At 40.4% G+C, this 27,147-nt stretch overlaps 1 protein-coding gene across 10 annotated transcripts in view; it reads left to right on the top strand.

Annotated features, from left to right (window-relative positions):
* The window catches only part of MAGI2 (membrane associated guanylate kinase, WW and PDZ domain containing 2), a 754,276-nt gene extending 728,077 nt beyond the window's left edge, over positions 1 to 26,199 (top strand). For 7 of the 10 annotated variants that reach the window (XM_040595992.1, XM_040595982.1, XM_040595985.1 and 4 more), the window contains 2 exons: positions 2,352 to 2,490; positions 23,204 to 26,199. In XM_040595992.1, the coding sequence (XP_040451926.1) occupies positions 2,352 to 2,490; positions 23,204 to 24,006 (942 nt within the window). In that variant the 3' untranslated portion in view covers positions 24,007 to 26,199. Of the gene's footprint in view, positions 1 to 2,351; positions 2,491 to 8,629; positions 8,741 to 23,203 lie in introns of all 10 variants that reach the window. The other 3 variants (XM_040595988.1, XM_040595990.1, XM_040595989.1) reach the window with 2 other exon arrangements.
* Positions 26,200 to 27,147: the final 948 nt, after the last annotated feature.

Below are 27,147 nucleotides of genomic sequence, written 5' to 3' on the forward strand. Positions count from 1 at the left end.
ACAAGAAAGAACTGTCATTAAGCCTTTGGAAACTCTGAGTTTGCTTTTATAGCATTTCTACCAGGGTTTAATTGTTTCATGACATTTAGAAACACATTTTCCCAAACTGGTTGAATTTTGTCTGTTTGACTGACTAAGTATCCTTGTGGGGATGCTACAAATCCATCTTCTGTCTGTGTTACAAAGTGGTAAGAGAGATTTTCCATTTTTGTTCCGAGTGTGTGCAGCCACTACATACTACCAAAAGTCAGAGTGATGCAAACAGCCTTGCATGGCCAAACCTGGGGGCATCTCTCCACAGCCCAGAGAGCACCTGCGCTGTGTGTCACTGTGGCCTACAGGTCATCAGAAATGTCTAAAAATGTGTACTGCATGGTACGACCAAATGCATTCTTCCTAACAGAGAAAATCCACTAAGGGAGAAATTTACTTCAAAAATAAGGCCTTTTTGCACAAAATAATCCTGTTCTTTTGCCCCCCCTGCTCAGTCTGCCGCATTTACAAAGTGCTATAGCAAGACTGAGAGGTTTTACTCGGATCAATGGCTTTTAAGTTAAGTACTGGCATGGATTGCATACAGGATCCTGGGAGAATTCTTAAAATACACCGCAGCTCCTATTGCCAGAATATGAATTCTTATTGACAAGCACTGCCATAGCCCTTTTAGTAGCATTCTGTCTCTGAACAAAAGTAGGGACTAGATAACTTCTTGACGTCCATTCCAGTTTTCTTTGATGCTAGGAGTCTTGTTGACATTTCATATTATGCACATTTATTTGTTAAATACTATATTTCAGACTCAGGAAGGAAGGAAAGCCTCTGAAGGATTACACTTTTAGTTGACAGAAATACAATAGTAGCAAAGAAAACATACAAAACAGAAAACATTTCAATGTCCAAGGCCAGCTAAGAGCTGGTTTTGTCAAGACAGGCTTGTGTGAGGAAAAGGATTTGCCCGTCATCATGGAATCTGTACAGTCCCCTTAAAAGCCTCTCTGGGATGTATAGGCATTGTTATTTTAGCGCAGTGGATACGCACAGTAAAGAAACCGTCGATGCAGACCGAGGCAGTTGTGATCCTTTTGTGCAGATGTGCTCCTCTAGCGCTGATAAACGAGTTTGCTGGAGCCACTGCACTGAGACCCTCGTGCACCCCTCCTGGCTGCCCATCACCTGGCCCCACACTTCTACCAGCACCAGGAGATCAACCCTCCTGCTGGGCTCCACCTGGGACACCCCTCCGACAGGGCTGGGAGGCTACTGCACGCACCTGCAAGACATGAGCTCCAGAGGCTGTGGTGCCACTGGTGTGAGGCTCACATGTCACCTCACCCTGTTGCTCATTCAGCCCGCTCCCAAAAGAAGTGAGCGGCTGCGGTATCGCAGCACCAACCAAGCTGTACAGCTGCTGCTTCCTACACGTGCCGTATGCCATGCCGAGCGGGCACAGCAGAAAGCAGCCGCTCCCCTGGTCATGGAGAAGGTTTCCAGCATCAAAAGCCAGCTCTCCCCATGGAGAGAAGAGCAAAACAAAAGCATCCCAGTGGGAGGCAAAGCTGGGAGGGAGGTTGGGGTGAGTGGGAGACACAGATATCAGTGCCCCACTTTACCGCTGTAGAAATAGAGGCAGAAAAAAATCATAATGAAGCTAACTCTGACTGGAAAGCCAGCCAGGAGGTGAGTGGCAGCTATCTGTAACCAGAGCCATGAGGTCAGCTGCTCTAACTAGACAGCGCAGCCAGGGGCTCTGCTTACTCTAACCAAAAAACCTTCTGTGGATAAATAGTGCAAAGCATGCTCTTGTAAGAACTCCAGCAAACACACATGGCCCGTGCCATAGCACTAACCTTTCTTGGTTTAATATATTGTTTCATAACAACTCTTAATTTGGTGTGAAACTTTACTACCAAGGTTTAGATATGCAAATGTTGGGTCTTTGTATTTGTGCTTCAAACCTCTCTTTTCTCTATGAAAATAGCAAGTTAAAAGCAGCAAAGGTCTTCTGGCACCTACACAAGACCACAAGTTAAGGTGTAGCACAATGTTTCCAGTGATTCCAACATATCAAGCAATTAAAAAATCAACTTCTTACGTGTAGAAGATATGAGGCAAGTTCCAAATGCATTACACCGATTTCAGCAGAAGATGAGCAACCTTTGATACACCACATGCAGAATCCACTTTGGAGGTTATTTAATCTGCCAGTAATATCCCTGAGACAGACAGGAACAAATTTACCTTGATGTGTCTGTCTGTCATTCAAGTAACCTGTGATCCATTGAATATGTCTCTTTCTGAAACGCTCATTTTACTGCAATTCTGTCTGACTCAATATTCTTCTTACCTGACAGGTAGGAGATCAAATAATTGAAATCAATGGAGAAAGCACAAGGGACATGACACATGCCAGAGCAATAGAGCTAATCAAGTCTGGTGGCAGGAGAGTGCGACTGTTGTTGAAACGTGGAACAGGCCAGGTCCCAGAATATGGTGGGTTTTCATCTTTACGTTTTTCTATGTGCATGAGCCTATATAATTAATTATATTGCTTTTGAGTTAAGTAGCAATTGCAGATATTTATATATTGTAATGTCCTGGGGCATGTCAAGTATGGGCTTAAGTGCTTACCTGAGTAGAGGTGGACTTATTCACGTTTGTTTCCTTGGCTTGAGACGATATATGTGTGTACATCACTGTCATCTGCTGCCCTCCCAACACAGGCAATGGCTTATAAGATGTGCACTGGAGGAAGCACTTTGAACCCTTTAGGGGACATCTCTGAGTGTGCTGGGAGTTGCTGATTTGTCCATAAACTGTCCTTTTCTTCCTCGATTGGTACTTCTCTGCACATTTTCAATCACAGCAGATGATCTTGTTGCCATGCAATGCAATGGCCCAGGTTTAAACTCAAAGCATTAACAACAATGTACTTCTTTCTTTGACAACCTCACCCTTTATATTATCTCTGACAATACACACGGATGATCAAGTAGAAGCCACTCTAAATAAAAAAGGAGACTTTGCTCATTGCCGTGAGAAAGCAGGATCCATTCTTCTCATGTTTTGTTTCAGAAGGACTTCTGAGACTGTTTTAAGTATTTCAAAAAGTGTGAGTCATTTAGACAATATAGAAACCTTATTTCACTACTGAAATGACAAGAAGTAAAAATAAATTATCCAAAGGTAATTTCAAAGACAAAAAGCTCTTTTTGAAAATTGAAACCAGGGCTTACTCTAAAGTATGATGTGACAATGTCATATATTTACATAAGTTCTATGATGTGCACAGCTGGGCCTGAAATCTCACAGGAAAGGGGGTCTTTTTAATGAAAATATCTTGACTTCTTTATGCTAGGAGGTCCAAAACTCTATTAAACTTTTGTAATGATACTTTTTAAGTTCCAGCAACATTTCCCATTAGAATCAGAAATTGCTGTAGCTTATGAAAATTCGAAGTAAGACTTAGACTTAACTGTAGGTTCAGGTCAATCTTTGTTAGCAACATAAATTCATTACCTCTCTTTGAGACATTAAAGTTCAGCTCTAGTGAAAGTCAGAACATCGCCAGCTGCCAATATGCATGGTAATTGCACCATTTTCTTCCCTAAACTGGAGCCAGTTCTGTGGCTGAGGCAATACTCGGGATAGCGTATGCTGCTTTTCTTTCCAGCTTTCAAGAGCTTCTGAATAAGGGCAGCAAGGATGGGCCATAGTCCACTCATCTGGTGATAAAGTTAGTGAGTTGTCTTTTGGTGAGTAGGAACAAAGCCAAAATGGCTTTCAGGGATTATGATGAATCGGTACTAAGACATTTAATATGAATTTGAACCAGTGTATCATCCTTTCAGAGAGACCTCCAATAGAGATTCAGATCAGCTCCAAAATTATTTTGTAGGAGGAAATGAATCAATTTTAAGGAAAGAACAAACAAACAACCAGGACTGGTATAGTGGTAGTAATACCTCTCAAACAGCAGAATTGTATACCAGCAGTTCTCTGGTTCTTCAGGAAACAGTTTAATCTCAGGAGGGTCACGGGAGGCTGCTATAAGCAAAGAATCAATTGCAGTTCAGACCCATTCCAAATCTGACTTTCTTAAGATCCTAGTTCTGGGTGGCATTTAAACCTAGGTTTACAGGAGATCCAGAATGGATTTTTATATATATGTAATCCTATAAATCTGAACCTCATTCCAGAATCATAAGAAAATGTAAATAGCTGCAAAAACATGTTCAGTGTAAATAGCATTTTTTGGGGGTGGGGGGAAGTCTCCTCAAAGGTGTAAATGTGCACAGCGTCCCCTTCCCAAGAAGAACATAGGTAAAAAATACACATAAACCACCAAAAAGACAGACATAGTCTATAGTGCTAACAGAAAGAAACAAGACAACTTCACAGGACACTTTAAAGCCATGCTCACTATTTGGAGAGGCATTTGAAATGCTTACATTAGATCTGTAAAAATGCAGATTACTGCAAAATAGAAGTTGCTACAAAGAAGTGCTGGTTAATCAGATCATTCTTCTAGCTGCATCACCACTTTACCGCTCTGTACAGGAGGAGAACTAAGTAGCTGTGCTTGAAAAAGCTGTGTTATCCTACTGCACTGAAAAAGCAGAAAAACTGTTCGGGAGTTACTTTGCAATGTACACACAACCTGTAGAAAGCATCACAGCAAAGGATATCATCCACATTTCTGCAATTCTTAATATGTGCATTATGCAGGCAGAGAAATGTTAGTGCTGAATCCAGTCTGTGGGCAGAATGGAAGCAAAATAAGAAGATGCCTGTTGAAATTAGCTGAGATATTAAAGTCCTTCATAGGTCATTTCCCAAAGCAATAAGAAATACTCTAAGAACAAATATAAGGTGCACATAAAAAGCAACAGCAGCCTGCTTAGGAAGTTAAAAACAGAAATTAACAGAAATTATTAAAACCAGAGGGCAAGTCTTGAGAAGGCCACATCTCAAGGGTAAGTCATTGTGCACAAAGAACGTCGGTCAGAGTATTAACAGAAAAGCCAGAAAGAATATCCATTGCAAATAATGGAAAACTGAACACAGAGAAGATTGTGACAGTAAGCTTGAGGACAAAGAGATCCTGAGGACAGCAGATAAACTAGTCAATATTTAGTAGTTCCTTCTTCTTCCCACCGGAATTGCACAGTTGAGATGTAACAAGAGTAATTGCAGCTTTTTTTACTGAAATAATCAGCCTTTTTTGTTCTCTCTCTCTTTTTTTTTTTTTTTTTCTTTTTGCAAGTACCTGTCAGAAATATTTCTTATTCTCACCAGGGTTCAGCTCTGGAGACCATCAATGGGAAATAAGACTTAGTCGAGTGTAAAAATGCAAGGCTGGAGGACTGAGCTGGTATCTGGATTGCAATGGTGGTGTGCAGCAGAAGCCTAGGGAGAAATATAAAAACAGAGCAAGTGTACCAGGGTCCTCTCCTGGATATTCTCTCTCATTCTCTGTCAAGAAAAATAGTCAGGGACTTCCCAAGTGAGTTGTAGTAACGCTGTGTTAAAAGACCTTTCCAACAGCAGTGGCATTCAGACTCATAGTGTTAAAAAGAAGGAAGCTTACCTAGAACAACTCAACCAACCAGCCAAAATCTGTCACACAGCATCTTTCAGTCTTCAACTTTTTTATTTCCCTTGTGCAATATAATCAGTGCTTTTTAAATTCCAGAGCCATGTTTCTGTTAGTACAAAATACGGTGGTGTACATTTAAGTGCAAGAACTATCAGTGTTTGAATGGTGATGTGATTGACACCAGTAAAAGCAGTGTTAAGGAAAAACCATTAATGGTAAGAAAGTGATCTGCAAAAGAAAAGAATGGGTATTGAAAAGAAGAAAGCGCTCAATGAAGAAGCAAAGAACAAGCTCCTTAGGAGGATGTAAATCTCATGAATGAGTTATGTCAGTTTATGCTCCCTGGAAATCTGTCCCTGCAAGCACATCTAAGAAAATTCTGGCTGGGCTGAAGCACTATTCAAACCGAGGGGAAAAAATGAAGTGTGTTGCAAATGCATCATTTACCTCAACTCCAGCTGCTGATTTTGCTTGAAAACAAATGCCAAAGATCCCAGAGCACATCATAGGGAGAAATCCCCTTGTAGCATGCATGGTAGCATCAGAATTCGTGGGAAGGCACATGGATATGATTAATGCTCCAAAACGATAGCTGATTTCCCGGCAGGGTGCAGCAAAAGAAGCTTAGAAAACAGAAGTTTTATCACTCAGCATCTCAGAACGTGTTTGCTGAGGATAAGACTAGCCAGAGGAGCTGTGCTTCTACTGAAGGTGAATTATCACAGCGCATCCAAACCCGAAGAACATCAGTGTGATGTTTCATAGGAAACAGTCTGCCAACCACATTCTCCAAAGAACCAAGTCAGAGTAAGAAATCATATTACTGCGCAAAAAAGACTAGAAGTACTGCTGGGAATCCTGCTCCTGAAATGCACTTAATGCATGGGGAGCCTGGCTGGGGGGACTGTGTGGTTCCATACATGCCACAGGACACAAAACTCACGTCATCGCTGTAGCACTGAGCACTCCTCAGACCGGCATTAAATACAATTTGAATAAGATGACAGACCAAGATTTTTCTTGCAGTGGCTGCGTCTGCCTAAAAGGATATTGACTTCAGCAGGAGCTACTGGGTGCGCAGCACTTCAGAAGATCTGTTGCTCACACTGTGGGAACCTCATTACAGATGCTTATGTATTTCGGGCTTAGCCATAGCTGTATAAACACCACCAGAAATACATGTACATTGCACAGCCGAACGTTGGAATGAAGCAGCATCCCTATAGGCAAAACACAGGGAAACTGTTCACAAAATTGCAAAATAGTAACATTAAAGATGAAGTAAACCTAACAAATCACAGCCTCTCCATCTAGCAAGGAGTTTTGCATGAGGCAAGTAAATTCTAATGATGGATCAGCCCCAGGAAGCTACAGTTTTCTCTGAGAACAACCACAGTTTTCTGCAATTATTTGTGGAAGAAGGTCCCTAGGAAAGCCTGGGATGTTTCGTTTGCAGTCCCAGTAGTCCTGTCACCTTGCTTCTGGCGTACTACTCTTAGCCTTTCCCAACAGGAGCTTCTGTTACTCAAAGCTACATTAAAATATGTATGTTCCTAGAAGGACCTGAGAGCACTGGGTCTTACAACCAAATAATTGCAAACAAGGCATAAAGGTGGAGGAGGCCGAGGCACAGTTAACACTTGTGGATGGTCTCCATCCCACCAGCAAGGCACAGCCTCCGGCCCCAGATGCTTTCCATCTGGCACTGCAAAGGGAGTGGAAACACTGGATTTCACCTGTGAGGAACATCTAGAAGAAAGCTAACATGTTTCCCTTCCTGCTTTCACAGCAGGACTTCAGAATCATCGTTTTTATCAAGTTCGGTAATTTTTCATAGAATCATTCATGTTGGAAAATTCATAGGAAATTATGTATTTCAGGCTTGGAATTATGTATATTCAGGTTGGAAAAGATCCCTGAGATCATCAAGTCCAACTGTTAACCCAGCACTGCCAACTCCTCCACTAAACCATGTCCCTAAGCACCACATCTACATGTTTTTTAAACACCTCCAGGGGTGGTGATTCCACCACCTTCATGGGCAGCCTGTTCCAGTGCTTTCACTTAGCTTTAAGTTGCTAAAGAGCTCCTGTAGAATGTTGTAAGTTTTAGATACTACAGCCCATGCATACTGAGATTATGGAAAACTTTTCCATTGCCCTGTCTTGGAAACCTGGGTCTGGCCCTGAGCATGCTAGGTCACGGTGTGGTGCTAACACACGCAGAGCCATGAGAACCAGAATCAGTGAGGTCTGATGAATAAGGAAGCTGTGTTACAGGGCTGGTTGGTGCTTTATGGATTTACACAATGGTGGATCTTTCCTTCCCTTCCCTTCCCCATCTTGCTTGACTTCATTAAAAGACATGTCCTGGGGTTGCATTTTGCATTTCTGGAATTTCTGTTTCTTCACATGATGCTAAATTACATACAAAACTCACCCTGTGGGTTCATGACATTCAGGTGGTGTTACAGAACGAGACTTTAGATTCAGTTTTTGATATTTAAGGGAGGAAGAGTTCTTTATGCAAAAGATAAGCTTTCAGTATGCACAAAATCATTGCTGGTTAACAAATAAAAGCTGCAAGTTATTTAGCAGTAAGGTATTTTTGAAGAGCGTGGAAGAAATTCTCTGCTCATGTTTCAGCACTACCTTACCAGCAAAACCAGAAAATGTCAGAGTTGATACCAATACAAGGATTTTTCATACAAATAAATCAGAACAGTTCTGAAATGCGTTAAACCTTTTGCTTTTGATTTGTTATGACTCCTTCAGAAAGCACCTCAAGATGTACTCCACATCCATAGTCCAGGTGAATCTATGTTCTGAATATATATGCCCAGTAGTTTCAGTCATCCACTAATATTTAGACTTACAGCATGCTTACTTGTCTTAGCTTTACAGAAATACTTCTTTCCTGTTTACATATAAGCTTTTTACTCAGTTGTTCTAAACTTACTAAGAATTCTCTGCTCTAACAATAGTAAAATATTTGTATGTCACTGGTTCTGTTAATTCTAATGATTGGTCCTAGGCTGTTCCTCCCCTTCCTTTAGGAATGGTACCTTCCAGTCTCTCCATGTGCATGAAAAGTGACAAGCATGGGTCCCCATATTTCTACTTATTGGGCCACCCTAAAGACACGGTTTGTAAACTCTGCATGTTTATCTTTCTAATACGCTTTCATTTCTTACAACTGTTAATAGTCTTTTCCAACTTTTTTTCTTACATGCTAGCTCACTTAATAGTTTCTGCAGTATTCAGCTTTTCTCTCATAACTGATGGTCTGAGATATCTGTCAAAGCAGCTATGCATTTTACAAATCTCTTTTAATATCTCAGATAACTGGTTCTTCATGTTACACTGCTGCTAGTGCAAGAAACGCAGCCATAGGTCTGCTGTATATCTGCTTTTCCTCATGACAAAAGTTTATCCCCTTAATATGACTTTTCAGTTAGAAAACCTTAAAATTTTGAGAATCAAAGCTGTATTTTCCCACCTTCTTACGGCACTTGGCTTGCAAAAATATTAGTAATGTGAAGGTGGAAGTTAGGTGCTGATCTTAAAGAGTATTTATATGCAGCCTCTTGAAGAAATAACTAATGTAAAATTGAAGACTTTTTGGAACATGCTGTAAGGCAATAATCGTTTTTTAAACCCAGCGGTTACCCTGAATTTACACATAGCACTTTGCACTTGATTTCAAGCTATTTTCTACATAAATCAGATCCAACTGCACAGATTGTTCAGATACATCAAATTTGTAATACAGATTCATGGCTCAGAAATGATACCTGGAAAGCAAAGGAAAAGAAAAGCTTATTTTTCCTATTTTTTCATTGATTGCTGTCATCACAGAAAATGAAGAAGCGTTCAGATGCATTCAGCCTGTCTGCTGTTGACTTTGCACAATGTAGTGTATTTGCTAAAATTATAAGGCCAGTCTCACACTATTGAAGTACACAAATTGGAAATAGGGAGTTTATACCCAAAGGTATCCTCCTAGCCTTTGAGCTTTGAGCAGCTCCTCCAGTGCGACGCCCACAGAATTCCTGCCTCCAGCACCCAGGCACTAAGCTATGCTTAACTTATCAGTCTTCTGCGTGCAAATCTGGGTAGTTTAATCGATTGCTTGCATGTGTTTCCAGTTACAGCTCATTTCCAATTTGTGTCTATAAATAAGAACTTTTTGAACACAGGCCTGTCCCTATACATTGCAAGTGCAGAGCTGGACCCATCTAGAGGCTAAAAACAGTACTGTGCTAAAAACAGTACCTGTGCGGTTCAAGCATTTATGTCACCATTGGAGACCTCCTAGCAACAAAGAAGTTCCTGCATTGTCTAGAAATCTGAATTCATCATTCCTTGCATTCTCACCTTTCTTCTGCTTTGTTCTTCACTTACAGTAGTCCAGAGAGATCATGAGGTTAAAAATCCAGGCTGACATTAGGGCCATTTTGAAGTCCCAGTTGTCAAGCATAGGAAGTTCAGTGAACTGCAGTTCCACTACAAGTGTTAGTATATTTATAACCACAGCTTTCTATGCATCATCTTCATTTCCCCTCCTATAGCATAATAGACAAAGGAAATAAGCCTTTTTTCCTGAAATAAGTAGAAAAATAAATTCTCTATAAATACAGCAAAAGTTAGTTTTGCACAGTCACTCAGCTGTGAATGGTTCTGATTATTTACTTGGCAGGAAGTGTTAGGACAGATTTTTTTTTTCCCAGTGAAATATATCCAGAAAATCAAAAGCAATTTAGTTTGGGTCAACACCAAAACAGAAATACCTGATTGATAAAAAAATAGCATCACATCAAATGAAAATATATGTGTTATAAAATGTTTCCATTTCAGGTGGTTTTAATGAAAGAGTTTTGAGGGGAAGGATTTTCCTAAAAAGCCAGTTTTGCAATGGGGCTTTTCCCCACCAAAATTGTGGCTGTGCTACCATTCATTAGAGCACTAACCAAGGATATAAGTCAAATTGCCTGATGTAGAACAGGTATATTGACCATTCTAGCATGCCTTAGGAGAGACCCCTACCAGAGCGTTGTAGTGCAGTCTGAGTCTGCATTTCTCCCACAGGAATTGTTCCATTTTGTATAAATAATCACTTACAGAAGATGATCAGCAGGCTTACTTGAAGATAGACAGAGGTGCAGATGCTAGAAGGTGGTTTAGAAAGTACATCCAGATCAAGAGATACGTGCCTGTGCTTCCTTGCACCGTGGGTTTCGTAGCCCTTACTAGTGACCACTGCACTTATATTTGTAATAATAGATGAAAAATTGGGAGCTTTTACTGTGGTTTTATTGATTGAATACAATTAAATCCTTCAGAAACTTTTTCTGTAACTCTGTTACTATGTCTGAAGTTCTTATGTGTGTCTAATAAATGTCTAAAGCATCTTGGCCTGTACATTTAAGCTAGATACTCCTACCTGTTCAGACTACTGATCAGATAATCCAATTCATCCTATTTTTAATGCTTATTTTATAACTCTCTAGAGCTGAGGTTGGGTGTTATTTGAAACTTGAACCACCCCATGTATCATTCATCTGCTGTGAGTGCAAAAATCAATAGTCATTTTGGAAAAGTGCCCTTTCTTTTTGTGACCACCTTGGTGGAATAGCAAACATTCATTCATATTCCTGCTGCATATCTAACACCACTTTCTTATTTCTAGCAATACCGACTTAATTTCAGGAACCTGTGGTGTGTAAAAAAAAAAAAAAAAGACAAAAAACCTGATAAAATGAATCAATATAGTGGTTAATAAAATTGGTCTAAAACCATCAGGCAATTTGAATATGGGCTCCCAAAGGTTCTAGCTGTTTTATTGCTATGGGTAAAAACTATTCAAGGACAAAATTGAATATTAAAATTTGTTTTACAAACATGTCTTTAGTATTTAATAAATATGTAGCAGCTGGCAGGAAAGTAGAACATCCTTCTGTTAAATAACAGTCTAAGTGTATGTATATGTGGGTATGTATAGTTATTTCTGTCTTACAGCAAATTTCTATTTTAAAAGATATGTAGACCTTTTACATAGGTATCCTTTGATATAGCAATAGAAAACACAGTTTTGAAAGAAAGAGGGACACAGGAGAAGACTTTTTCAGGTTTGTGGCAATGTTTTTGAGCTTCCAGGGAAGTGAGACCTTTTCCTTACTTTTTAAATGCAAAAATACTCGGTCCTTTCCATAGTCCTAAACATTGCCTTGGCAATTACACTCCCAGTGGCCTTGGCCAGTCCAGCTGAATTCCCTAACCCACACTTTCCCCATCTGTATAACAGGGATAGTAATATTTACTTCCCTATCTCATGGGAGTGTTATGGGGATTAATTATTTAATGCTTGAAAAGCACTTTAAAGATTAAAATTCCTAGTTGACTACTCAATGTTATTATTAAAGCAGAACCTTACTAATCCGCACGCATTCTAATCCACACCAAAATTGGCAGTGTCCTCCCACATCTGAGCAAACATTTAGTAATAAGGCTGTTGAGCAAGTTCTCTTATTACTAAGGCTTAATTATCATAATATAATATTCTCGAGTAGATTTACTAATATGGTGTAAAGTGTAGATAATTACAGCTAAACTACAGTGAATAAAACAGATGAACAAACATTATCCCTGGTTTTGTTCACGTAAACCAGCAAGCAGACTTACCAGCCTAAGGAGGGAAAGTTCCACCCACAAAACTTTTTCTAACTTTTTTTTGTGGCTTCCTGTATTTCCATCCACTTGACAATATTAGAAGACGAGCACCCAAAAGACAGGGCCTGAAAGAACGCAGCCATCCCTCTGTCTCCGCAGCATCAGTTTTACATTTCTTCCTACAATCCGGATAAATAGGAAATCTGGGAGTTCAGTAACCATAGGATTAAGCGCAGTCTCCTGCTGTTGCAGTGTACCGGCCCATAAAATCCCTCTCCTGCCGCTCATTTTGCAGTCCCTTTCATTTGCAAATTTGCAATGGTCCCCCAGTTGATGGCAAGACTGCGTCGCTCCAACTTGTTCTTAAACAGCGTTAGCTTCCCTACACATCTGTGGTGGTGGTATCCGTGCAGTATAGACCTACAGATCAAAGGGAACAGTATGAAGGCACAAACCATTATTCCTGTAGCCTGTCCCAGTAATTCTCACCATGAAGGCTGTGCAATAACCGCTTCAATGGCTAGGCTCTAAGGGATCTAAAACCAGTTCCACGTAGAACTGTAGAATAATTTAGGTTGGAAAAAGATCTTTAAGATCATCCGGTCCAACCACTAACCTATCACTGCCAAGTCCATCACTGAACCATGTCCCTAAACACCACATCTACACATCTTTTAAATAGCTCCAGGGACAGTGACTCCACCACTTCCCTTGGCAGCCTGTTCCAGTGCTTGACAATCTCTTCAGCACAGTCGGTTTTCTGCAATGGCGTGCATTTCTCCATAGGAGAGCAGAGCCACTCTTTTATATTTCTAAGTAAATTGTGATTTGAGGTCACGCTTCATACCCTTTAGAAGGACGTGGAAACTATTGTGTGTCCTCCTCTGGCGTGACATGAACAAGAATATTTTATCTGCACACCTACAAGCAAAGGCTCCATCTCCAAGAATATCAGCTGAACTTCAGATATCATGGTTTTGAACTTATGTATGTGATCTTTTAATTGATCTGTGATTATTCAGGTGTAAAAATTCTGGCTTTTTAGCTTGCTTAGAAGAATCCATAAACAGCCATCAGCTCTTTTAGGGACAAAAGCACAGCCATGAAAGTACAAAAAACTGATACAAAAGTACAACAAGAAGCAATCAAGTTGTATCAGAAAAGTCTTCCAGCAGCCTGAGCTATGATACCCAAGACTAAATTAAACTAACAGGGCCTTTTATGACCCTCATTGTTGGCATCAGAAATTCGATAAGTCTAAATGATCACATAGAGAATGACATAAAAAAGCTGTTATTCTAACCGTTGGAGAGGAGAAGGCAAGCGTTGTCCATAGAGGGACTTGCAGTTGATCCCGCCTCTGCTCTTCTCGCTCTGCCATCCCTTGGTGCAATTCCCAGCTGCTGCTTTGTGACCCGACCACAGGGAGAGGTTAACAGAGCTCACGGCCCCTGTCAGATTTCTTACAGCTTGTTACTTCTTGCTTGGAAAAAAAAAATCCCTCAGAAAATGAAATGCATTTTTTTCACTTTGACAATATGATGTAACTGTCACTCTCCAGGCAACACTTAACAAACATGACCTTAGAGCATGTTGTATTTTGTTGAGCTACAGCAACACATATGCAACCCCGAATTTTAAACATCTGGGTTTTCTAACAACATGTAGTTTGTGTTTACTCATTAGGAGCTGAATATTACAATGTGACATTCATTCATTCGTGCACTTCCATCTCATTATACAGATTTTAGAGAAAATTGTCTCAGCATCCAAAAGATACTGGGTACCACAACATCCCCCACAGTAAGCGTGGTCCCAGGGTCAGCGCTGCACCTTCAGTGCCCAGCAGCCTCCAGTCTGAAAAGAGTTTGCTAAAGAGAGACTAAACTAATTCTACAGCTTCTACCCTAAGCAGGATGGGATTACTTATTCATGAGCTTTGTAAATAAGGATGCATTCCAACCAAGTTATGTGTTTTGCTTAAGATCCTGCTGAGATCTTAAGTGAGAACAGCCAACACTTGGCGCCTGCCAGAAACAACTTTCTAGGGGAATTTCATATGCAGCCAAAATGCTCTGAATTCCTCACTTATTAAATAAATTTTATACATTATCTACATACCTTTAATAATGACAGCTATTTATTGACCAGACAGGATGTGATGCTGACTATTAATGCCCATTTTAGCTGTGACAATTAATAATTTTAATATTTAAGTTTAATTAAGTGTGTAATATCCAACTCTTAAATTATTCAGTCTCTGCAGAATGTTTTTCATTAATACCACACATTCTATTAACATATTTATGAACACCTTTTATGACTTAATGTGGTTTAATTCTATTAATAAAAACTAATTTTAAAGTCATTATCTTTTTTCATTATACAGTAAGTTGCAGTGTAGATTTTCCAGCTCCAGCATGGCTCTGGAAGAGAACTGAGGTTTCTGCAGCTTCTACTTTACTGCCTGACCACACAGGAAAAATAAAACCTTCTTTGCTGAAGGTCCTTTTGCCTAAGTAGCTCTGATCTGATAGATAATGCAAGATGCTCAACACTTCAAAAAGGGTACCAAACTGCCTGGAGGACCTGGTGAAAGCTCATGCATGGTTAGAGCAACGTCACTCAAGACCAGTGCTTAGGGTGTCCGTAGACTTAGCACTGAGGCAGCAGTGAGGAGCTCGCTGTGGAGGATAAAAGCACTGTACATTTCAGATGTTTACATTATTAGTAAGTAATCCTGTAACATTTATGCAGATACATTAACTTGATTCAAGGAAAAATCAAATTTACCACGTTCACTTAGATTAGTGATCATGATCATTGGTTTAAATATTATGGATAAGGCTGTTTACTAGATGCATATCTATTGAATAAGCTAAAATGAGTGATAAGTTTGTACTCATAATCATCTGACCTTAAGATAGCCTGAGGACTATTACAGTAAATTAGTAAACTGATTTACTAAATCAATTTACCTTTTCCAGGTCTGAAATATAACCTGTTTTAAGTGGGGATTTTGGTTATTTTTCCCCTCTCCCGTTCTGGACTTTAAGTAGGTTTTTGCTGCATAAAAAAATTACCCTTTTTTATTCTTGCTCTTTTAAGGGCAGTGTTAAAATTTTGTCAGTCCTGTTGTAAGGTGTGACTGACGCTGGAGAGTGCCAAATGATGCAGAGCTTAGGCATTATTACAAAATCCTAGTGAATAGCTTATGCCAGTGATTCATATTTAAGGGGTGAACAATGGCAGGGTAACCAGGAGAGGACTAAAGCAGCACCCCAAGAACATCCAAGTCCTGGAGACAATCCAGTTCACCTGCTCTCCAGGGCAGAAACTCGGACTGCTTCTGCATTCATTAGTTATCTCCCGTATTAACCTGAAAGGTCTCAGGCTACTTGCAGTGACCTGTGCTTGCTAAAATGGGCCTGCTGTGGGGCGGTGAGTGTAGATCTGTGTCCACCCGTTCAGCTTTGATACCCAGCCTCCAAAAGGGCTTCTGGAAGGAGGTCCCCAGCACTGGTCGTGCACACATTCAACAGAAGAGCAGACATGTGTTTCCAGAGGTCTTCTGAGACACCTCTCTCTGACTCTGTAAGGCTATTAAATTATTATCTCAAGTGATTAGGACAGTAAAATAGTGGTGAAGCAGTGCCATAATTAAACAGCTAACTGAGGGGAAGGGATTTACTGAGGATGCACTGGGTATAGCATAGGATCAGAAACAATGCAGAATAAGAATAGGAACTCTTCAAGTCAGGTCAGTCACTTCCCATGTCTCTTTGTTAACCATTTTTAAAGAATACATTACATCAAAAATTGAAAAGTGCTTTCATCCATAGTACTTTCTACAGATTAAAGCCAACACAAATCAATGTGTGTGAATCTCTTGTTTCAAGAAAGCATTCAGCATTTTTCTAAAGGGTTTTTTAATTTTTTCCCTTGCAATATACAGTTTTGCCCTCTCTGCCCCAAGTTTAAATTTTCCCTTTCTGTTCCCTTAACTCCAAAACCAAGCAATATCATCTCCTGCGCTTCTGCAGATTTGGTCTTCCAAGCATAACTAACAATCTGCTCTTTCTGAAGTGCATTTCAATAATTCTCAAATTAGATCTCTGGACATGAAAGCACTTTTTCTAACAAACCTCCATACAGAATAGAGAAATGGTGATGAAAGTGAACATTACCTGACATAAGATCATTCAAAGTCTCATCAGATGGCCCTTGCAAGGACTCTATGACCGTCTCTGCTGTAAAAGTATTTCAGGAGTCTTCCATAATATCTAGGTTAAGTATGCAATGGAAGATGGATATAATGAACCCAAAGGAACTACATTGTAGCTCATCAGTAATGATTAGTAACATGAAAAGAGTACTCTGAGAGCATCAGAGTATCGATGGCACTGGGAACTGAATAAAATAGGAAGTAGAGCTGTGCTTCCTGGTCATTGGAATAGGTCAATGACTGAATTTTCTGGATGAAAATTAAATGTTTGAAGTTTACAGAGAAGTTCCTCACTTACCCTCCTTTACAGTCACATCTCTTCAGTTCTTGCAGATACATGCAGAAGGCCTGCCACCAATAGCTCCCAGTAGTGCTCCCCTTTTCCAATATTAGACCAGTGACAAAAACAGAAATGCACAATGACTTTGGTGACAGAGAGACTAGGCTTGCCATTGTTTCACACTCCAAACGTCAGTCTTTCTTAACTAATCATTTTACTTTCCTGAAAATGCGAAGTACCAAATTCAGAAGTAAAAGATGCAGGGACTCTCAGATGCGTGTTTGTTTTCCTGTAATGTTTCATGACTTTGCTAACTCACTCTGGTTACCCTGACCAACCATCCTCAACCTTTGCGAAAACAAATGTGCAAAGCCAAAAAACCAAATTATACTAGAAAGCAGGAAAATTCCACTCTTAAGCAAAGTTACATTTACAGGCTACTCTAAACAGTCAAAGTCACCGTGACAATACCAAGTACAAACAGGCAAGCAGTATAATGAATGTGGGTAAATTAAGATAGCAAGAAATTAGATTAGGTTTTCATTGCATTGGAAAAAAGACTTCACAGTACCAAACAGATCACTCAACTGCATGAGTAAGAAAGGAAAAGTAGTTCAGATGCCAAAATGTCTGAGTATAGCCTGGATTTATTTTTGTAAATGTATATGGCATGTATATCATTTTTGTACACAGGGTCAACATTTTTCACCTATAGCACACTGCTATCATAGCTTAAAAAAAAAATCATAAGGCCAGTGCTAACGATGAAAAGGCTATCCCACCTGCATGTGGCCGTGGTGACTGAGCAAAGAAAGGGCCACGTCACAGCAGAAGGAGCCTAAATCCATTGACGTTTATTTCCAGAGCTGTTGGTGTCTAGGGATCTGAACGTGGATAAATGCAGTGGAAGGGGAGCCAATCAAAGTGCAATTTTGTGCCAAGAAAGTGTAATTTGTGAGAAAGTATTTGCATGGCAGTGTTGAATACTTAACAAGAAGTGCAAGTTTATAGCCAGAAGTAGAAGGAGCCTGTAAGGTGGAGGCAGAGCCCCTCGCCACTCACTTTCCAGGAGAGGCTGGGGAAAAGGGTAACAATAGCATGTCACGTTTGCATGAGGCTGACAGCTGGACAGAAGGTACCCAAGAGCTTTTCTAACCATCAAAACCTCAGAGAATCATTTATTTCAGGAGACAAAGGGTGCTGCATGCCTGGGTTGTGGAGGCTCCAGGATGAAAGATTAAAGATTCTTTAAATATTCTGAAATATCCCTCCTTAGAGAGCATTAAAGACAAGCTGCAGGAGACCAATGCAGTCAGGAACATCACAGACATGTCAAGCTATAATGAGAAAGAGCCAAATGCATTCCTGGTGTAACACTGCCAACATTAGTGAATACTCACCAGGGGACAATTTGTCCCATTTTTGTTATTAGCAGCATCTGTAAGAACTGTTTGCCACCTTCTGGCAATACGTAATTTCAGAAAAAAGTAGGGGGGGAAAATAAAGCACCATATTTTTTATTTAATCAAAAACTCTTTGATTCCCTAGGATAATAGTTCTCGGAAGATATGAAAACAGCTGCTTAGACATTTCAGGAAATGTTTAATTCGGACTACTGAAAGTGCTCAAAGCTTTAATATAATGTTCATTTTTCACATAATTTGTAAATTAAAAAGGCATTGAGATTTTATTGTACTTAAGTAATAAAATGTGAAGCCTTTTTTACTCTTCACATTACTACTAAATATAAACTAAATTAATATTAGTACTTTATGGTTAATTTTATCTGATGAAAAATCCCACGTTATTATTTAAAATGTTTGGATGCGAAAGGAGAACCTAGTCACAAATCCAAGGTCTAACCTCTCATGACCCGAGATCTTGGCAGAGCAGATAAGCACAGCAAGACTAGACTTGACAGACCCTTACAAGGGCAACCTGTAAAGAAAACACGAGCATTGCAGGAAATTAAATGTATCAGTAGGCTGAGCTCTTTCCCCTGACTTAGTACCTAGGCAGTGCTCAGAAAGACAGGCAGATCCTTCTTCTCCGTTAGCCGTAAAGCCAGGTTTCATTTGCTGGTGGTTCAGGTGTCAGCCATCAGCAAGCACTGGATCCAGGTGGAAGACTAGGCTTTGTAAGAGCAAGTAGACACATGAGAGTAGTACCCTCATTTCCACTCCATTGAACGTGTGTAAGCTGACGTAGCAAAGCCAACAATTCACGTAAATGGCAGTTCTACCTCAAACAAAAAAACATTTAGACAGAGAACTTCTGCTCCTGATGTTTTCCCCTTGTCACTCGTCCTCCAAAATGGCTGTGTTCATCTCCTACTTGTCCTCCTACACACTCAAGTGTCTGTGGTGTCTCTTACTCAGTTAGCAATTTGCTCCTTGCCTGGGAGTTATGCAAAACAGGTTGTAGGTGAGTCACTCTTACACATTCCATGGAGAAGTGCCGCCAACCTGCATGACAGTAGCTTGTGGAAACTAAAAGCCACCCAGAAAACACCTACTAAATTACACAAAGCAAATGCCACCACAGTGATAGATTATAGTGCTGCTCCCAGCTCATTTATCTTGTCTAAATTAGTAGGTCAAGGAAAATATTCTCCCTTCAAAGAAGGGAGGAAGGCATCTAGTAGCCTTCAGTGAGATGTATACCTTTGGAAAACAATTTCTCCCACTGTAAGGATATCCATAGTGATGAAGTCAGAAAGAAATTTAAAACTACATCACTAAATGTCTCCAGCAGTTTCAACTGAATGCAGTGTCCTTCACTTCTGCTTGTAAATTGTTTGGGCATTAGTAGTTCACACTCTATTAAACAAATGCTGTCTTCAGTTCATCCCAGAGGTGGGGGGAGAAAAAAGTAAAATCATTGCTCTGCCTGGTTTAGTACGTTTGCAAAGTGTTTTGAGATACTTTGAAATCACAGACAGTAAAAGCAGGTTATGTTCACAATTAACACATAGGTTTTATGTAAAGCTTAGAAATGACAGAAAAAAATGTATTTGAAAGTATTAATAACTCTCTCCAAAATGCAGCTACAAGCTCAGAATAAGCAAAAAGAGAAATCATTAGTTTAGTTGCTCTACAGAATAAAATTTTGCATTTTCCTCCTGTTTATATTTGTTATGGAAAAGCAATCATTTTACTGCTGGTTGATCAAGTCCAAATGAACCCTTATAGCTTGAACACAGCTCTTTAAAAGGTTTTTCTTTTGAGCAACAAATTACATACATTACTGCACTTTGCTCTACTCCGGTAATTTTGGTATTTTTCCCATAATGTTCAAACATTAGAAGAAAGTCAGTTCCAATGCCCTCAGATCAGTATTCTCCTCACTAGCCGGTGACATACTGCAGCAAGGGCTTGTTGACATTAACATCTACCAAGGCTGAGGATGACTCATTTCATCTGAAGGCAAAAGTGGTTTAGGTTGGGTTTTGGCTATCTCAAATTGATGGTACTTAAACTTTATAGAAAGTAATTTTGTCAAGCTCTTACTTGCAAGTACTATATGGCCACAGAATATCAATGACACAGTTTCATTGCAGGGCAGCTTTTTCCCCCAGCCACTGGAAACACAGCCTATATAGGTGCCTCCCCCGCCGGGCAGCCAGGCACTGCATATCAAGCAAACTGCACCCCAGCTGGGCTTCTCCCAAGCCAACCTTCCCTTTAAGCTATGGCTACAAGTCCTCTGGCTTAGTTGGCCAAGTTGTCTTTTCCTGAGGGTTTTCTGGGGGAGAGGCAGAAATCTGGTAATGCATATAATATTGCGCGTCCTAGTTTATAGGTATCTATATATAATCACATGTAACAAATACATTGGTTCACTTTTGACGAAGTAGATTCTAACGCACTACGATTTCTCATGGCAACGTTTGGTGATTTTTCCCTCCCCGCCAAGAAAGAAAATAGAAAAAGAAAAAAAAAATCATCTGGGGGACAGTCCATTAACAAATCAGTTCTCTCTAGGGAATCAAACAGCAGGCCACTCACCGCCAGGTGTCCCCCCCTGAGTGTCTCACAAATAACCGGTACAATATCGCCCTTAGTGCCTCAGAGGAGCCGCAAGACGTGTTTGTCACCCCGGTGTTGAATGGTGGCCACCTGGCTTGTCCTCCTGCAGGAGAAACAGCTGATGTGGGCATAGTGGCACATTTTGCACAGAGGCAATCTTGTTAGCGGAAAGCATCTTGCCGCTCCAGGCCATTTGATGTTTCCACTGGTGTCCAGCTGATACTTCCCAAGCTATTTCTGTAACTTCAGGTGCCCTCAGAGCTCTGGTAGTGGCCTGCTGCTCCTCACTGCCACTCAGTGAAACACAATCATCTCATGAACAACTGGGGAAGACGACCGTAATTAAGGCAAATAGTTGGTCAGGCTAACACTCAGCACCACCCCTGTCCTGGGGAGGTGTAACAACGCTGCAGAAAGCACAAACTTAATTCTCTGAGGCCCGAGGTGGCTTGTTTAGTGTGAGCTCAGGCACCTTGCTGGTGCACACAAGCAGCTCCATGCTGCCCAGCAGAGTCCCAGGACAGTTTCAGAGAAACAGAGAAAGCGACTTGGACCCCGTGCAACGTCCCTGATTCGAGTGTTAACCAAAATAGGATCCCCTGGATTTCAGATCTCAAAAGAGCCTCCCCCATCAGCCCGTGGCCCTGTACTGGGGGGGCGGCACTGAAGAGCAGAAGTAAGGAACAAGCCCATCGAAGCAGATGCTTTTTGGAGGCAAGTTCTTAAAAGCTGATCACTCTACATGCATGAGGCTTTCTTTTATTTTTTCTTCCTCAAGTGCCAAGCAGGGAGCAGATGGTACATTACTCAGCCTTAACTGGAGGGTAAGAAAGTGTGATTTTAAAAAAAAAATAAATTCAGTTGAGACCCTCAGCCCATTTAGATCCTCAGCTCAAAGTTTATTTGTCTTACACAGAACTTGTACTTTCTACCCCTCTCAAATGCTAATCCTCTCCACACATATGCTCATTATGCAAAAGCATATGACAAACACCATCTGGGAAAATAAATAGCTCCTCAACCGAGCACGCTGCTCCCTCCCTTTACGTCACCCACCTCACTATTGTCTCCCCTATTTTTATCTGCAAGACGGCAATCACTCAATCAAGCTATTAACTTAAAAGTGCCGTCTCAGTGAACCAAGCTGCAGATCCCGGGCTGGGCAGTAAAAGCCATTCCATTTTTCGAGATGATGTACATCTTCATGATAATTTGAAAGCAGCCAGAGCACTAAGAAAAATAAATGTATCTTTTAAAAGACAGTTGCTATCGCTGAGATACTAGTCCTGACCTGCAGAAGTCCATGCTTGTTTTTCAGCTAGGAGGTTACATTTTCTCCCCCATGAAATATGCAGCTCTTACCATGAGTTCCACCTCGTTTCCATGGATTCCTGAGATAGTCCTTCATCTCTGACAGATTATTGCTCATACCGTTCAGAGCCAGGCAGTGGTGCTAAATAGGGAATGACATTAGCCAAGTTCAGTGATTTCTCTAACCTCAATGCAGACGGGTAAAAATAGGAGTCATGCTGTCATTAGTCATGATGGATTCATTGTCTGCTGGAACGTTAATCAAAAAAAATGAGGACCGTGTATGCAAGAGAAAGGCATCTCAGAATATTCTGGTTTGTACCAACGGATTAGGAAAATCATCATGATTCAGCAAAAGAGATGTCTGTTTAGCTAAATTAAACAGGATCTACACCATCCAACCGTATTGTGTTGAGGCCAAGTAACCAGGAGAAAAATTCAAAATGCACAGCCAAGCTCCTCAGCAGCTGATGCTATGATATAAAGGCAGAGCTTTCTAAGTATTCTGTAAGAATTGTGGGGCCATAAACACTGCAATATTATATCTGTTTAGAAAAATATGAGACAAAATTCAATGATGAACTTATCTGAGCTACAGATTCTTGTCAATTATTATATGCTTGTAGGGACATGTTTAATAGATGGCAGAAAGTCCTTCTCATTTGTCCTCAGAGACAGTGCTGATATTGCCTAGCCCAGAAATACATTATACGGCTACAAAAGAGGCAATTTGATTTCATGAGCACGTGCCTTTATTATTTTAAGAATAATCTAATGCAAGCAGAGGAAAGCAGAATCTGTATGAAAAAATACCGGGGTTTCTAGCGTTTGTGGTTACCAGTCCTGCGGTTCTTGCTCCCTCTGAACTCGGGGGTTTTTTCGTTTGTTTGGGTTTCTTTGGCAGGGAGGTGGTTGGTTGGTTTTGTTTTCTTCCCCTTTGACTCCACTGGGAGTTTCACCCACCTAAGACGGAGGATTTGAAGCCTGATACATGGTTTGGGTATTGGCGTTGCTCGGAATACAGACGCCTGGTGTGATGCGCGCCCTGTGCTGCTGAATACACCCCTAACTCCCTTCTCTTTGTTGTTACAACAGACGAACCAAACTCCTGGAGTGCTCCCTCTGCCACCTCCCCAGGTCTGTCGGAAGTAGCTCTTTCCCTCGACGACATAATCTCACCATTATCTTCATCACACATAGCCCCACCCTCTGACCCTTCTCACCAGATAAGCCCAGAGCCAACATGGGATATCAAGAGGGAACACGATGTAAGGAAACCAAAGGAGCTTTCAGTGAATGGTCACAAAAAGAAAAGGTTAGGAGAACAAAGAGAAAGGTCGGCAAGTCCTAAAAAGTTAGACAGGTCAAAGCATGAAGAAGCTTCTTGGAAAGGATATTCAGAAGGCAAAAATAAGACCACTGACGGTGGCAGGCCCACCTCAGAAAGCAAAGTGGTGGGACACAGCGTTCCCACGATCGAGGCTGGTGCAAGAGAGCATGTGTGTGCTGGAACCAGTGATGAACAGTTTGGGAGGCTGAGGAAGCCAGAAAGCAAGAGAGGAGGATCTCTTAGCAAAAGAGAAGATCACAAATCTGCAAATACCAGTGAGAAGAAGCCAGCTGCAGCACCCGACCATGTCAAGCTCGATACAGGTGCTACCAAGACATACAGTAGCAACCGCTGCAGCTCACCTGGAAGTGATATGGACCACAGCCAGAGGGACCCTGACGGGAAACCCAGCGAGTTCCCCAGGAAGGGACATCTCCACTCCATTAGCACTCGCAGCACCAACACCACAGTTCGAAAGGCAACGGTCTCCCCGGGGCCGTGGAAAATCCCTGGCTCGGATAAGCTACCTAGCGTACTGAAGTCTGGTACTTCTGCCATGAGCAGATAAGCAAGGGACTGTTGCCCTCTAACTGTCTCAAACTGACGCAGAACATTCTTCTTAGTTTTTGTCTCACATTGGTTTGTTTTAATTTATTTTAACTATCACACATATACACAAAGCATTGAGGAATGAAAACATTCGTGTGTAATTCCATGACAATGTGCACAGTATCTAATAAGTTCAAAAGCATATAGTCAACACGGAGATTTAAAATTGACCCTAAAGTCCCAGATCCATTTTAGGGACTTTGGCAGCTATGGAAGAAACCAAAACAATATGAAGGACAGTACATCAGAGAAGGATAGTGCAGTGTAGCTTTAGCATTTTTTTCCCACTGCATGAAGGACCTGGATTTCATTCAAACTTTCTATCAAGAAACTGGAACAAGTTAGAGCAATCACAAACTGGAACATCGCCTTAAATAAAACTGCACGGAGCAAGCTGAAACCGAGAAAGCATCGTTTCATGGAGCTAAAAATGTTGTAAATAAATTGTTCTCGACATATCTAGACAGGGGTTAAAGGGTTTCTTTGAAGCATCGTTTGGAACTGTACACCCATGACACATCTCCACTGTTAATGCTTTGGGATAGTCCACGTGGTCCCCTGTAGCATAGTTCACTGGGCGACACGGGAGGAGTGGGGAATCCAGTGGATTAGTTTCTGCGATACCACTTCTACTGCCATTTTTGTGAACAAACCATGTTTCTGTACATTGGAAAGGAGTTAGGGTGGAGTTGTATTTGCAAATTATTCTCAAAAGCGATTTATTACAGGTTCCCCAAATCCTGCGAGGTAGCACACAAACCAATTGGTCAGGCTCAAACCCCAGATGTCTGCAAGGCCCTTGCAATGAAAGGAAGAGTGCTACAGAGAAAAAGCTGCAGTTTCCTTAAGGAAAGGCCTTTCCTTCCTGCAGAAGATGATAGCTTCACTTATCAACAGTGCTATGTTTCACGCCCATCTGCATTTAGTTAGGACACTCTCACCTTTCATCCCTTCAGTCTGGCAGAGCAGGTGCCTTCCAGGCACGTGTTAACAATAATTAGACTGGTTTCTGAAATACACTTGTCGGTGTTCTCATTCAGTAAATTCGATATCTTTCCATTTTTTAAATGGTTAAATGGTTTCCATTTTATCATTTCTTCCCTACCTCCATTTTTTTTTTTTTTGTCTTTTTAGTTTTATCTTTCTTGCTTGTCTGTTTTGAATTTCAAGCCTTAAGTGCCAGGTAAACATTCCAGTCTGCCTTCACAGGAAATAACTCCAAGTTCAGTCAATCAGTCATTTTCTTGTTTCAAAAAGATGTGTGTGTGTCTGTGTAAGTGTGCATATGCTTATTTGTCTGTCAAAATCAAAACAAAATCCTGGGCAATAATACATTGGTAATTAAAAAAAAATCATAAAGCTAAGTACTGTCAAAAATTTGTACTTAAAAAATTATTATTCTCTAACAATCTTAGTTCCTCACATGCTCTGCTGAAAAATTAGATTGAGATTGGCTTTCTTCCAAGAAATTAGCACATTACTGTATGTCTTAAACATTGCACTGGACTGAGAAATTTATAGGCATGTTTCTTCCTGTCCAATTATTTGAAAAGCCTCAAGTCAAGGATTTTGCAGCTTTCAAACAATTTTTTTTAGAAAGAAAACCCCATTTATAATTTCTAAAAAAGCACAAGTCCATGTAGCTGTTTATAAAACTTATTTAATGGGAAAAAAAAAAATCTTTATCCCCTGAACTAGAATCCAATATAATTTGCCATTAATTTATTTGAATCTGATTTTGGACAATGCTTCTGTAGTGTAGATGCATGTCCCAGTATCTTATTTTTATGTATAAAGAAAGCAAACAATGAAATCTGAAAAACAGTTGAGATTATGCTTGCATAAACTCTAATTTGCACAGATCACAGCTACTCCTTGTGCAGTAATTGCTTTATGCAGCTATAATCGATAACCTGTGAAGACAGCACATCATCTAAACCCCATTCCAAATAATATTTCTGTGTAGTGTTAGCTGTGAATTTACCCTGTACAGCTCTATCTCTATAAATATAATTCCATGTATTAATAGTCACAGAAAGGCTGTAAGTGAGCAACTATTTTTATGAAACGCACCACTATGGATAAATTAACTTTTACAGAAATCTTGTTTACTGTATGATATTCTAAACCACTGTCAAATAAAATATATATCCAAAAATCTTTTTTTTTCCAATTGTACATAGTCTGTGTTAATTTTGAATCATAGGCTTCAGTTTTACACTGAGAATTAATCACTGACATGCATATAAGTAGAATATATAATTATATTCTTATATATAATTAACTACTGTGTTATAAAAAAGGGAGTGCTCCGTTTTTCCCTCTTACTCCAAAGAGGGGTTCAGTTTATGATTATGCATGTAGGTGACCAATATAGGCAAGTTAAGGTGTATGAGGCTACACAGATTCAGGGAAATCTCTCCCTTGGCAGAGAAGCATGAACTTCCAATCCCAGGAGACACGGGATCAGGATGGCCAATGTCCCGGCACCGAGGGAGAACTTCTGAGCACACACAACGTACACAGAAGGAACTGGGCAGCCCAACTTGCCCTAGAAAGGTTTGTTTACAAGCTTAGTGAAGGGGCCATAATTTGATTTCCAGTTCACTTTACAGAAACAATGTCTCAGAAAACATCAAAAGGGTGTAAAAATAATGGTAACCTGTCAGTCTTTTCTGGGGCCTGATCCATCCCATGTTGAACAAAGCAAAAAAATGCTCCTTACCTTCGGTTAGGCAAAATACATCACCAGTTTACAGACTGTAGGCACTGTAAGATGTGCTGCCTGGAAAACTACCTATATTTTTCACACAAATATGTTGATTTTTTTAGTAACTATTTCCTTTTCCCTTAAAATATCATTTTCTTCAAAGTACAATAATTTGCCTTTATACACCCTGAGTCAGTTTCTGCAAAGCCTTGTTTTTCAGAAGATTAACCTTCCACATAAAAAATTACAACCAGCTGAACTAATAACATCATTTTTCATTACAATAAACACACAACAAATTTGAAGTGTCTTTAATAGTCAAAAAATATTGGCTGCTTTTTAAATAGCCAACATTTTCATGCTTGGAAATCTGAGTATGGGCCTGATTCA

The sequence above is a fragment of the Falco naumanni genome, chromosome 5, assembly GCF_017639655.2.
Source record: "Falco naumanni isolate bFalNau1 chromosome 5, bFalNau1.pat, whole genome shotgun sequence".
NCBI lineage: Eukaryota > Metazoa > Chordata > Aves > Falconiformes > Falconidae > Falco > Falco naumanni.